General features: G+C 20.2%; 1 protein-coding gene across 1 annotated transcript; it reads left to right on the plus strand.

The window, feature by feature from the left end:
• Positions 1-1801: 1801 nt before the first annotated feature.
• On the plus strand, positions 1802-13190 carry LOC122506530. The gene is made up of 10 exons (XM_043618765.1): positions 1802-2634; positions 2901-3131; positions 5769-6046; positions 6189-6378; positions 6493-6644; positions 7089-7791; positions 9878-10108; positions 10181-10458; positions 10700-10889; positions 12602-13190. Exons 1-10 carry the CDS (start codon positions 1971-1973, stop codon positions 12766-12768), a joined length of 3084 nt encoding a protein of 1027 aa, XP_043474700.1. The 5' UTR covers positions 1802-1970; the 3' UTR covers positions 12769-13190.
• The last annotated feature ends 317 nt before the right edge of the window (positions 13191-13507 follow it).

A 13507-nucleotide genomic window follows, 5' to 3' on the forward strand; every position in this document is an offset into this window, starting at 1 on the left:
TAATTAATGTTAATAAAATAAAATATAGACAAATAATTATATTTTAGGGAAAGAAAAGAAAACTTGACTTCACTGAAGTTGCTGTGGATTAATTGCGGAACCAATGAAATCGCAGATTAGACATCACGTGACTTATTGGTGGGAAATTTTGAAAATAATTTACATTTAAAATCAATATTGACAAAAAAAATTATTCTTCGCGAATAAAATAAAGAGTTTGATTAAGTTTTTTTTGAATAAAATAACTAAAAAATCATTAAAATTATAAATAAAAGAATAAAATTACTATTTTTTTAATATTAAAATTTATTGTTAAAAATTGTTATAATTTTTGTAATTTTTAAAATTTCGCAAATGAAATTATATTATTCTTTACTAGATTTTTATAAAGATTTTTAAAAAATAATTGAATCTTTTGGAAAAATTTTAATAATTAGGAAAATAATTGAATTCTTTTAAATAATTTTATTACAATTTTAAAAAATACTTTAATTTTTTCGAAAAATTTTATTACTTAGAAAAATAATTGAATTTTTTTTATAGAATTTTATTAAAATTTTTAAAAATAATTGAATTCTTTTGATGAATTTTATTATTTCGGAAAATAATTGAATTCGTATGAGGAATTTTATTATTTAGGAAAATAATTGAATGCTTTTGATGAATTTTTATTGAAAATTGGAAAAATAATTGAATTCTTTTAATGAATTTTATTTTTTAGAAAAATAATTGAATTCACTTGATGAATATTATTATTTAGGAAAATAATTAAATTCTTTCGAAGAAAGTCATTGAAATTTTTGAAAATAATTAAAATTTTTCAATGTATTCAATTAAAATTGTATTAAAAATAATTTAATTCTCATAAAGAATTTTATAACATTTTTGAAAATAATTGAAATTGAAAAATTCCATTAAAAATTTCTTTTTTTTGAAATTGTAATTGAAAATAATTTTATTCTCGCCAATTATTTTATTATTTAAATAAATTATCAAATTTTTTTAAAGAATTTTGGAAGAATTTTTGAAAATAATTGAATTCTTCCAAATATTTTTATTATTAATGAAAATAATTGTATTCTTGACAAGAATTTTATTGAAATTTTTGAAAATAATTTAATTTGGTGCGAAAAAAATTTAAATTCTTCCGACGAATTTAATCAAAATTAGGTATATTGAAAATTATTGAATTCTTTCCAAGAATTGTATTGAAATTTTGAAAAATAATTTAATTCTTTTGCAGAATTTTATTGAAATTTGGAAAAATAATTGAATTCTTTTGACGAATTTTATTATTTTAGAAAATAATTGAATTTTTTCGAAAGAATTTTATTGAAATTTGGAAAAATAATTGAATTCTTTTGATGAATTTTATTATTTAGGGAAATAATTTAATTCTTTCGAAGAAAGTCTCTGGAATTTTTGAAAATAATTGAATTTTTTCAATGAATTCAATTAAAATTGTATTAAAAATAATTTAATTCTCATAAAGAATTTTATGACATTTATCAAAAATAATTTAATTTCATCAAGAATTTTTTTTTTAATTTCTAATTGAAAATAATTTTAATTCTCGCCAATTATTTTACTACTTAGATAATTTTTTCAAAGAATTAAAAAAAAATTTTTTTAAATAATTAAATTCTTTTAAAGAAATAACAAAAATAATAATAATCTCAATAATCGGTCTCGATCTCTCAATGATCGTCCTTGAAAAAATAAGTAATCATGCGTAGGAAGATGATTATTAATGTATTTTTTTTCTCAATAGAAAAAAATCGCGCAAGCGCAGTTAGAGTGCAAACATTAAGTAAACAATAATTTGCAATTATCATTCATAATTATCTTCCTCCCGAAGATAAATACTAAAGTCGTAATTTACAATTTCTCATACTTAAAGAAAAATCGATCAGTGAAATTGAAAACGTCAGTGATTTTTTTCTTATTAGTGAAACTAAATTAATCTAAAAATGTTTTCCCTCAATTTTTCCACAATCATCAATATTCTCGGTTTATTATTATTTCTTGTACTCACCGTCTATATTTATTCGCAATATAAATTGAATTATTGGAAGAGAAAAGGAATTCCCTCAGTTCCCACTCATTGGCTATTTGGTAATTTTAAAAATGTCATTCTTGGTCGCACATCAGTTGGTGTACATCTTGGAAAATTGCACAATGAAGGCGGCGATGAACAATGTCTTGGTGTTTATATAATGCACAAACCATTTCTTCTCCTCAGAGATCCTGAATTGATAAAACAAATTCTCGTCAAGGATTTTCATTTATTTCAAAATCGTTATTTTGCCGCGGAAAAATCGAAAGATTTAATTGGTACCACATCATTGTTCTCGATAAATAATCCCGAATGGAAATATCTTCGTACAAAATTGTCGCCAACATTTTCCAGTGGAAAGCAGAAGAAATTATTTTCCTTGATGATTGAATCGTCGGAGAATATGAGTAAATATCTCGCTGAACAATTTAATGGCGATGAGAATAATGTTGATGGGAAAGTGAAGAATGTCGATACAAAATTTGTTTCTGTTAAATTCATCACCGATGTGATTTCATCTCTTGCTTTTGGCATCAGGACCAATTCGTTTGGCGATAATTTGGAATTTTTCAATAATGGTAAATTTATCTGGAAACAATTTTTAATTTTGGTAATTTAGTCTTTAAATTTTTTGGCGATTATAAAAAAATATAAAATATATAAAAATAGAAATATATATAAATATATAGAAATATAAAATATACAAAAATAAAAATATATAGAAATGAAAATATATAAAAATAAAAATATATAGAAATAAAAATACGTAGAAATAAAAAAAAATAAATATAAAGTAATTGTCACATATATTTTTTAGAAAATAAATGTTTAACGTAATTTTTAGTTCGGAAACCTTTTGAGAGATCCCTCGTGGTGGCGTTTCAACTTTTCGTTGTCTTCTTCTTTCCAATGTTGAGAAATTCCTTTAATGGAGCAATCTTGGGCAAATCGACGGAATATTTTCGCAATTTATTTCGACAAGTGATGGACGAACGAGAAAAATCGGGTCTGAAACGTGGTGACTCCATTGATCCTTTACTGCAAATACAAAAGGAACGACATTCTTTAGATTTTGGTATAAAATAAATAATAAATTTCAAATTATAAATAGAAAAATGTTATCAACAAATAAGTGATTATCAGCAAATTTTTTTTGCTATCATTTTCTCACTACTAGATTAATAATTAAATTAATAAATCACTAACAACTAACTAATATTTTTCCAAAAGAGAAAGAAAATTATTTTACTAAAATTCTAATGAAGAAATAGAAATTATACGAACTTTTTTACTTGCTTCTAACTGAACATACAGTTTTTTTTAGAAATAAGTAAAAAAAATTGTTAATATAAATAATACAGATTTATTTCCCTTTCTCCAAGAAAATGAGAATTTTGTACAAAAATTATAATTACGAAATGGAAATTAATTTCTTTTCATTTATTTCTAAAAAGAAAATGACAATTTCGTTAAAAGTCTTAATTAACAAATAGAAACTATGCAGAATTTTAAATATATTTTATTGAGTTGACTTTAATTTTTTCAAAATATAATTTTTTTTTCAAAAAAATAATTGAATTTTTAAAAAACTTTCTGGAAATTATTCAAAATAATTGATTTAGAAAAAATTTTCAGTTAAATTTAAAAAAAAAAATTTTCAAATAATAGAATATTTGAAAAATTGTAATTAAAATTTTATTTACAAAATTAAATTTCAAAAATTATTAATTATTTTATTCAGTTACTAGAAAATAAAAAAAAATAGTAAAATTCTCCTGAGGAATTCAATTATTTTCATTAATAATAAAATTCTTCAGAAGAGTTAAATTATTTTTTTTATAAATAAATAAAATTTCTCGAAAGAATACAATTATTTTTAAAAATATTAAATAAATTCAATTATTTTCCAAATTTTTAATGAAATTCTTTCAAAAAATTCAATTATTTTCAATACATTTTTAATAAGATTTCTCGAAATAATACAATTATTTTTTAAAATATTAATTAAATTTGATTATTTTCAAAAATTTTCATAAAATTCTTTAAAAAAAAAATTATTATTTTTAAACGCTTTAATAAAATTATTTGAATAAGTTCAATTATTTATGAAGTTTTTAATAAAATTCTTTCAAAAAATTGAATTCAATTTTTTTGTAAATAATAAAATTCTTCGAAGGAATTCAATTATTTTTATAAATACATAATAAAATTCTTCACAGGAATTCAATTATTTTTGATAGAATTTTAGTAAAATTCCTCTGAAGAATACAATTATTTTTAAAAACATTAATAAAATTCAATTATTTTTAAACGTTTTAATAAAATTTTTCAATTAAATTCAATTATTTTCCAAATTTTTACTAAAATTATTTCAAAGCATTCAATTATTTTTAAAAATAATAAAATTCTCCTGAGGAATTCAATTATTTTTAATACAATTTTAGTAAAATTCCTGAAAAGTATACAATTACTTTTAAAAACATTAATAAAATTCAATTATTTTCAAAAATTTTACTAAAATTCTTTCAAAACATTCAATTATTTTCAAAAATAATAAAATTCTTCTTAGGAATTCAATTATTTTTAACAAAGTTTTAATAAAATTTCTCGAAAGATTTTTTTTTATTTTTAAATTTATTTTTAATTTAAAAATTTTTTTTTTAAATATTATTTAATTAAATTCAATTATTTTCAACAGTTTTGATAAAATTTTTAAGAAAAATTAGTTATACTTATTTATACGTTTTAATAGAATTTTTCGATTGAATCGAATATTAATTTAGATTATTATTATTCAATTATTATTAATTAAAAAAAAATCTTTTGAAAATTTAAAATTATTGATAGAATTCTGAAGAATTTTGTTATTATAGAAAATTTGCAATTAATTGAATTTTTAAAAAATATAGATTAATACTTTCTGTATTTGTTTTTAATAATTGAATTTCCCAAGAGATTTCTTGAAATTATTGAAAATAATTAATTGAGAGGAGAATATTAGTAGAAAATTGTATAGAAAATAATGGAATATTTTAAGAAATGCGCACTAGAAATTTATAGAATTAATTGAATCTCATAAAGATTTTTATGAAATTTTTAAAAATTTTTATTAATTAAATAATTTGAAATTGAAATTCGGAAGTATTTAGTTGTTTTGAAATTTTTTAATTCAAATTATTTTGAAAATTATTATTTGGAATGTAATTAAATGTTTGAATGAGTTTAATTAAAAATTCCAACGAAAGAGACAATTTTTTGTTAAAAATTTGTGATTATAAAATAGAAATTAAGTAAATTCTTTTCATTTATTTCTAAAAAAAAAATTATAATTTTGTTAAAAATCGTAATTAAGAAATAGAAATTACGGAAAATTTTTTTCCATTTTTTTTTCAAAAAAAAGAGTAAAAATTTAGTAAAAATGTTTTTCTGTATTTACAAAAAAAAAGGAATTTTGTTAAAATAATTTAATTGAGAAATAAAAATGATGTAAATTATTTTGTTCTTTCTAAAAGAAGATTTGAAAATTGTTAAACAGAAAATATGCTAAATATTTTTCATTTCTGAATCTTAATTTTTTAACAATTAAGTTTTTATAGAAAAAAAAGAGGAAACTACTTTGTGTAATTTCTGTTTCTTAATGACAACTTTCTAACAATATTTTATTATAGTTAATATAATAAAAAAAATTAAATTAAATACCCTTTTTTCGCAGAAATACCAGACGACACGCTTTTGGCGCAACCCGTAATTTTCTACGTAGCCGGAACAGAAAGTAGTTCAACGACAATTGCATTGACACTTATGGAACTTGCAAAAAATCCTGAACTCCAGAAAAGAGCGAAAAGTGAAGTTCAGAAAGAATTGAAGAAACATGGATTCACTTATGAGGGAATGCAGAATTTGAAATTTTTACAACAGGCCATTTCAGAGACATTGAGACTTTATCCAGCGGCACCAATTATTGACAGAGTTGCCCTGGAAGATTATAAAGTAATTAAAAATTTATTACAATTAATTTTTTCAATAATTAATATTAAGTGAAAAAAAATATTCTAACAAGTAAATTATTAATAACAAAATTTGCTCTGAACTCACAAAAATTAGAAATATATTTGAAAAAATTTTTCTTTAGATTCCAGGAACTGAAATTGTCCTCGAGAAAGGTACAGTTGTCTATGTTGCATTGAGTGGAATTCATGAGGATCCGAGATTCTTTCCAAATCCATTAAAATACGATCCAGACAGATTTAGCGATGAAAGAAAAGGAGATATCGTTTCTTGTACTTATTTGCCATTCGGAGAAGGTCCAAGAGCTTGTATAGGTTCATTTCTCCTCACTGAAAAAATTGAAATTATAAAAATTAATTTATGCCAAATAATAGAATACTTTTATTAAAATTTTCAAAAATAATTGAAAAATTTTATTATTTTTTTAGGAGAACGAGTTGGAATGCTACAAACTACAGTTGGTTTAGCCACAATTCTACGAGATTACGAAGTTTCCCTAAATCCAAAATGTAAATACGAATTGGATCCCAGGGCAATTTTTATACAAACTGTGGACGGAGTAAAATTAGATTTGAAAAAAGTGTCTCACTAATATTTTGTATAAAAAAAAACTCAAAAAGTTTTCTTTAATTTTGCTAATTTGATACTACTGTGAAACTTCTTTCTTATCCTGCTAATAAAACAAATTCCTACAACGATTTTTTAATAATTCATGAAAAAATTTAAATATTTATAAAAATTAAAAAATTTATTTACAAATTTTGCAAATTTTTTTATAATTGTTGTATAGTAAATTTTACGAACATATAAAAGGAAATTTCCAAATTATTATCTATTTTAAAGAATACGAAAAAAAAGGTCAAATACATAAATATAAAATTATAAAAGAAAAAAAAAATACAAGTAATTTATTATACACAATGAAATATGCAAGTCATTTAATAAAGATATTAAATAATGATAAAATGCAACGAAAAGTGACTTGCAAACAATTATATCTTATACTCAGATTGTATAAAAAATAAAACCTTCCAGAGAACACTTTCAGTTGAATAAACGAATTAAAATAAAAAACATGTTTCCCCTAAATTCCTCACTGCTTTCAAATATTTTTCTAATTATTTTCGCACTATTCGCGATTTTCTATTTATTTGCCCAATATAAATATCAATATTGGAAGAGACGCGGTGTCAAATCATTGCCGACACATTGGTTTTTTGGCAATTTTCAAAATATAATGTTTCTTCGTGAATCGGTGGGAAATATTTTTCAACAATTATATCGCGATGCAAATAACGAGCCATATGTTGGTGTTTATATTTTTCAAAATCCCTGTTTATTGATACGCAGTCCCGAATTGATAAAGCAAATATTAGTCAAGGATTTCAATATATTTCCAAATAGACAATTTGCAAGTAAAAATGGTCGCGATCAAATTGGTGCGGCAAATCTTTTTTCAGTGGAAAATCCACGTTGGAAATATTTTCGAACACAATTATCGCCAATATTCTCAAGTGGAAAGCAAAAGAAATTATTTTCATTAATGTTAGAGTCGGCGGAGAATATGAAAAATTATTTCAATAGTGAATTGAAAAATGAAGGCGAAGTTAAAATGTTTGATCTTAAAGAAGATAGTAATAAATATATTACCGATGTTATTTCATCAATGGCATTTGGAATAAGTACAAATTCATTTGAAACACCGACACCCGAATTTTTCAAACGTGGTACGTTGCCTGCTATCAATTTCATTTTTCCAAAAAATAAATTTAGTAAAATTAACTAAAACAATTAATTACAATTAACTAAAGTAATTAATAAAATTTAACTAAAAAAATTTATTAAAATTAACCGATATAATTAATTAAAATTAACTAAATTAACTCATTTAAAAATCTATATTAATAACCGTTGTGTTGTCGATAATCTGTTCGGAGTTTCAAAAATCAATATTTTTGAATGATTGCAGATTAAAAATTGAAAGAAATCACTTATTAAGTACATAATATTAATAATTCTTGTTTATTATTATTCAAAAATTTTTATAAAACTTTCCGCAAGAATTTCATTATTCTCATAAATAATAATATTTTTTGGATCAATTATTTTCAATAAAATTTTCATAAAATTTCTCGAAAGAATACAATTATTTTCAAAAATATTAATTAAATTCGATTATTTTCAAGAATTTTAATATAAATTCAATTATTTTCGACAATGTTGATGAAAAAATTCTTTTTAAAAATTCTTTATTTTAAAAATTTTAAAAGAAATTTCGTTAAAAAAATGCAATAATTTTCAAAAATTCAGAAAAAATTCTTCGTAACAATTCAATTATTTTTATGAATTTGTAAAATCTTCGGCAACAATTTAATTATTTTCATAAATAAAAAAATTTAAATATTTTCATAAATAATAAAATGTTACAAAAGAATTCAATTATTTAAATAAAATGTTTCCGAGGAATTCAATTAAATACAATTTTAATCAAATTTCTCGCAAGAATACAATTATTTTTAAAAATATTATTTAAATTCAATTCTTTTCAAGAATTTTTAATAAAAATTCAATTATTTTCAACAGTTCTGATAAAATTCTTCGAAACGATTCAATTATTTTTATAAATTGTAAAATTCTTGTCAAGAATTCAATTATTTTTGTAAATAATAAAATTCTTTTTCTAAATTCAATTATTTTCAATACAATTTTAATCAAACTAGGAAAAAATTCAATTATTTTTAAGAATTGTAATAAAATTTTTCTAAACAATTCAATTTTTCGCAAAAGTTTTTAATAAAATTCTTTGTAAATTTCAATTATTTTCAAAAATTTTCAATTAAAATATAAGCCCGTTTATATACTAAATAAATAAATAAATAAATAAATAAATAAAATTAAATTAAAAAATTACATTATTTTTACGAAATTTAACGAAATTCTTAAAAAAAAATGTAATTATTTACAAAAACTCTAATAAAAAATTCTTTAAAAGAATTTAATTTTCTATGAATAATTTTAATATAATTTAATAGGAAAATTATTAATTGCCATTAATGATAAATACGATTATTTTAAAAACATAAAAGAAAATCTTCATAAAATTCAATTACTTTCAAAACTTGCAGAAAAAATTATTTTTAAAAAACTCCATTATTTTCAAGAAAATTGTAATAAATTCTTCAAAATAATTCAATTATTTTTAAAAAAAATTTTAATAAAAATATTTGCCAAGAATTAAATTATTTTCAATATAATTGTAATAACATTTTCAAAAAAAGAATTCAATTATTGGAAAAAATATTTCGAAGAATTTATTAAAAGTTTAAAAAATTAAAAAAAAATTGAATTCTTTCATGAAATTTTATTAAAATTGTGTTTAAATTAACTTTTCCAAAGAATTTTACTATTTATAAAAATAATTGAATTTAATATTATAATTTTAGAAAATAATTGAATTCTATTGGGAATTTTTAAAGCGAATTAAGAAAAAAATTGAATTCTTTCGTGAAATTTTATTGAAAATAATGAATCATTGCAAAGATTTTACTATTAATATAATTGAATTGATTCGAAGAATTTATTAAAATTTTAGAAAATAATTGAATTCTCTCGTGAAATTTTATTAAAAATTTGTATTAAAATACATAATTGAATTTTTGTAAAAAAATTTACTTTTTTTTAAAAAATAATTAAATTTTTCCAAAGAATGTTATTATTTATAAAAATAATTGAATTCTTGCGAAGAAATTAAAATTTTTGAAGATATAAACAATAAGAAATTAATTGAATGAAAAACAATTACCTGATTATTAGGAAACGAACTCTTTCAACCAACTTTGAAAAATTTTATCGAATCGTTTGCCCTCTTTTTCTTTCCAAATGCGAGCGAAATTTTGAATCCAAAATTATTGGGCAACTCGACGGAATATTTTCGCAATGTTTTCTGGGAATCGATGAACCATCGTGAAAAATCGGGAACAACACGTGGTGATTCCATTGATGCTTTGCTGAAAATAAAAAAAGAACGAGTTAACTTAGACATGGGTAATTATTAATAAGCAATAAAATTATTTGTTTGAATGATTAAAAAATTTATGTTTAACTTACTCTAAACAGACATTTCGGACGATTCACTTGTGGGACAAGCGGGAGTATTTTTCGTTGCTGGTCGAGAGACAAGTTCCATGTCACAAGGATTGGTTCTTTATGAATTGGCGAAACGTCCCTCGATGCAAGATCGTGTCCGTAAAGAAATCGTCGATCAAATTAACGAAAAAGGCTTTTGCTATGAGAGTATAAGTGAAATGAAATATTTGAATCAAGTCATTTCCGAAGTATTGCGAATGTATCCGGTGGTGCCGATCATTGACAGAGTTGCCGAACAAGATTACAAAGTAAAAAATTCTCCTGAGAAAAAAATAAAATGACAAAATTATCAAAACTATTTTTTCTTAATAATTAATATTAACAATTAAATATTAAAATTAATTTTATTATTATAATTCAAATATTATAATTCTAATATTATAGTCCTAGTATTATAAATCCAATAATTCTAATTCTAATATAATTCTAATATTAAAATTCCAATTTTATACAATTGTTAATTATAATAATAAATCCTAAAACTTACAGATTCCAGGGACAAATGTTACAATTGAGAAAGGAACGCCGGTGTACACTTCATTGCACGCTCTTCATTTTGATCCTAAATATCATCCGAATCCTTATGAATTTGATCCGGACAGATTCAGCGAAGAAAGAAAGAGTCAAATTATTCCATACACTTATATGCCATTCGGCGAAGGTCCTAGAATTTGTATAGGTATAATAAAAATTATAATCACTAAAAATATGAAACTAAAGAAACAAAATTTTTTAAATATTCAAAAATCAAAGGAAACGATGGGAAAATAAAAAATCCATCTTATCTCTTTCTTCTATATTAATAATCGTTTCCTCCAAAGATTTTATAATTTATACAAAATAAATTCAATTCTTCCGACGAAATTTTTTAAAATTTTCGAAAATTATTGAATTTGTTCGAGAAAATTAATTAAAATTATTTGAAACAAATATTGAATTCCTGGGCATTCACAGGAATTCAATTTGTTTCAACTTTATTATTTATGAAGTTTTAATAAAATAAAAAAAATAAAATTTTTAAATACAAACTCAATGATTTAAAAGAAAATTTAATTTAAAATTTACTGAAAATAATTGAATTCTTCTAAAAAAAATTTTATGAAAATTATTGAAAATACTTCAATTCTTTTAAGGAATTCAATTTAAATTTTTAAAAATAATTGACTTTCATTATCAAACTTTTTATTTATTTACAATATAATTTTATTTAGAATAACTTATAATAAAATATAAAAAAATTTTAATGAAATTATATTGAAAATAATTGAATTCCTCTGAAATACACTTATTTTTATATAAATTTTTAAAAATAATTGAAGTTCATCATTAAATTTTATTGAAATTGTATTGAATATAATTGAATTCCTCTGAAAAATTTTAACATCTACGAAAGTAATTGAATTATTTTAAGAATTGCATTAAAATTTTTGAATATAATTAATAATATATTAATATAATATATTTTAATAATAATTATAATAATTATAATATATTTCAATATACATATTTTATCCACAACTTTTATTAAAATTGTTTTGAAAATAATTGAATTGTTTTGAAAAATTTATTTGAATTTTTTGAAAATAATAAAATTTTTTAAATAATTTTTATTGAAAATTTTTAAAGTTAAATTGAATTTTATGAAGAATTTCTTTTAAGAGTTCAAAATAATCGTGTTTATTAATAAGTTTAATTAATAATTTTGTTATTAAATTTTATTACAATTATTATCATGATAGAAAATAAAATTCTTTTAAAAAATTTTATTAGACTTTTATCGTAAGTAATTAAATTTTTTTGAAGAATTTTTTTTAATTTCTTCGAAATAATGTAATTTTTCTTCTTAATTTTAATTAAAAATTTTTGAAAATAATTGAATTGTTTTTGGAGAAAGTATTTAAATTTTTTTGAAAATAATGCATTTTTTAGAAATTTTAATTGAAAATTTTGAAAATAATTTTAATTTTACAAATAATTTTTGTTAAAACTTTTGAGAAAAATTGAATTTTTTAGAAATGTTTTATTACTATTTTTTAAAATAATAGAATTCATTCTAGAAATTTTATTAAAATTGTATTTGAAAATAATTGAATTTTATCGTTTTTAAAAGTAATTGAATTCTTTTAAGAATTTTATTAAAATTTTCGAATATAATTGAATTCTTTCCAGAAACTAGATTAAAATTGTATTTTTAAAATAATTGAATTCCTGAAAAAAATTTTATTATTTGCAAAAATATTTCAATTCTTGCGAAAAATTTTACAATTAATAAAAATAATCGAATTGTTACCAAAATTTTAGGAAATAACATTGAATTCTATCGAAAAATGTTCGTATTGTTTATTTAAATACTATATAATTTAATTATACTCACAAACATTTTTTTTCAAGGAATGCGACTTGGTATGTTACAAATGGCTGTAGGACTGGCAACAATTTTAAAAGATTTTCAAGTTGCTCTCAATCCATCACAAAAAGTCCAAATAAGTAATCGCGGTCTCTTCCTTCAAGCTCAAGATGGAATAAAATTGGATTTAAAAAGGCTGAAAATTAAGTAAATTGCAAATTAACGGAAAATCGTTACTTTAATAATGTTAAAAAAAAATTAAATGACACTTTTTAATTAAATATAAAAATAGAAATAAAATATTTAGTAAGAATTTACGTATAAGTAAAATGTCGAAAGTTATGACTGATGATAATTATACATTACAACTGATTTTCAAACGATATACAGTAGTTATTAAATAAAACTATTCGTAAAGAAAAATTTATGATTCTGCACGAAGAAACATAGACAATAATTATCCTAAAAGAAAATTACGTAAACTGTAATAATAAAAATTTTCAGAGTGTCATTTTGAAAAAAAAATGTATTTAATACTCACGTAAAATCTTCCTTAGAATTCTGGATAATTTCTTTTTAATTAAAGTTTCTTTACCAATAAAGTTAATAAATGAATGTTCTTTACTTAAAAAATTAATTGATAAATTTTCTTTACTAATAAAAATAATAAATAAATTTTCTTTACCAATGAAATTAATTGATAAATTATCTTAACTAAAAAAATGAATTAAAACATTTTTTTACTAATAAAATACATAATTATTACTGAAATAAATAAATCAATTAAATGGTATTATTAAACGTAATTAATAATAATGATTATTATTAGAGAGTTTAAAAGTCGAGATTAATTATTGAAAAGTAATGAATTTAACGTTTAATTTATTTCTCTCTATTCTTCTGACAACAAATGTCCCAAATTTTAAATCGGTTTAAAAAAACTTATAATT

Source organism: Leptopilina heterotoma, unplaced genomic scaffold, assembly GCF_015476425.1.
Source record: "Leptopilina heterotoma isolate Lh14 unplaced genomic scaffold, ASM1547642v1 Lhet_42, whole genome shotgun sequence".
NCBI classification, from domain to species: Eukaryota; Metazoa; Arthropoda; class Insecta; order Hymenoptera; family Figitidae; genus Leptopilina; species Leptopilina heterotoma.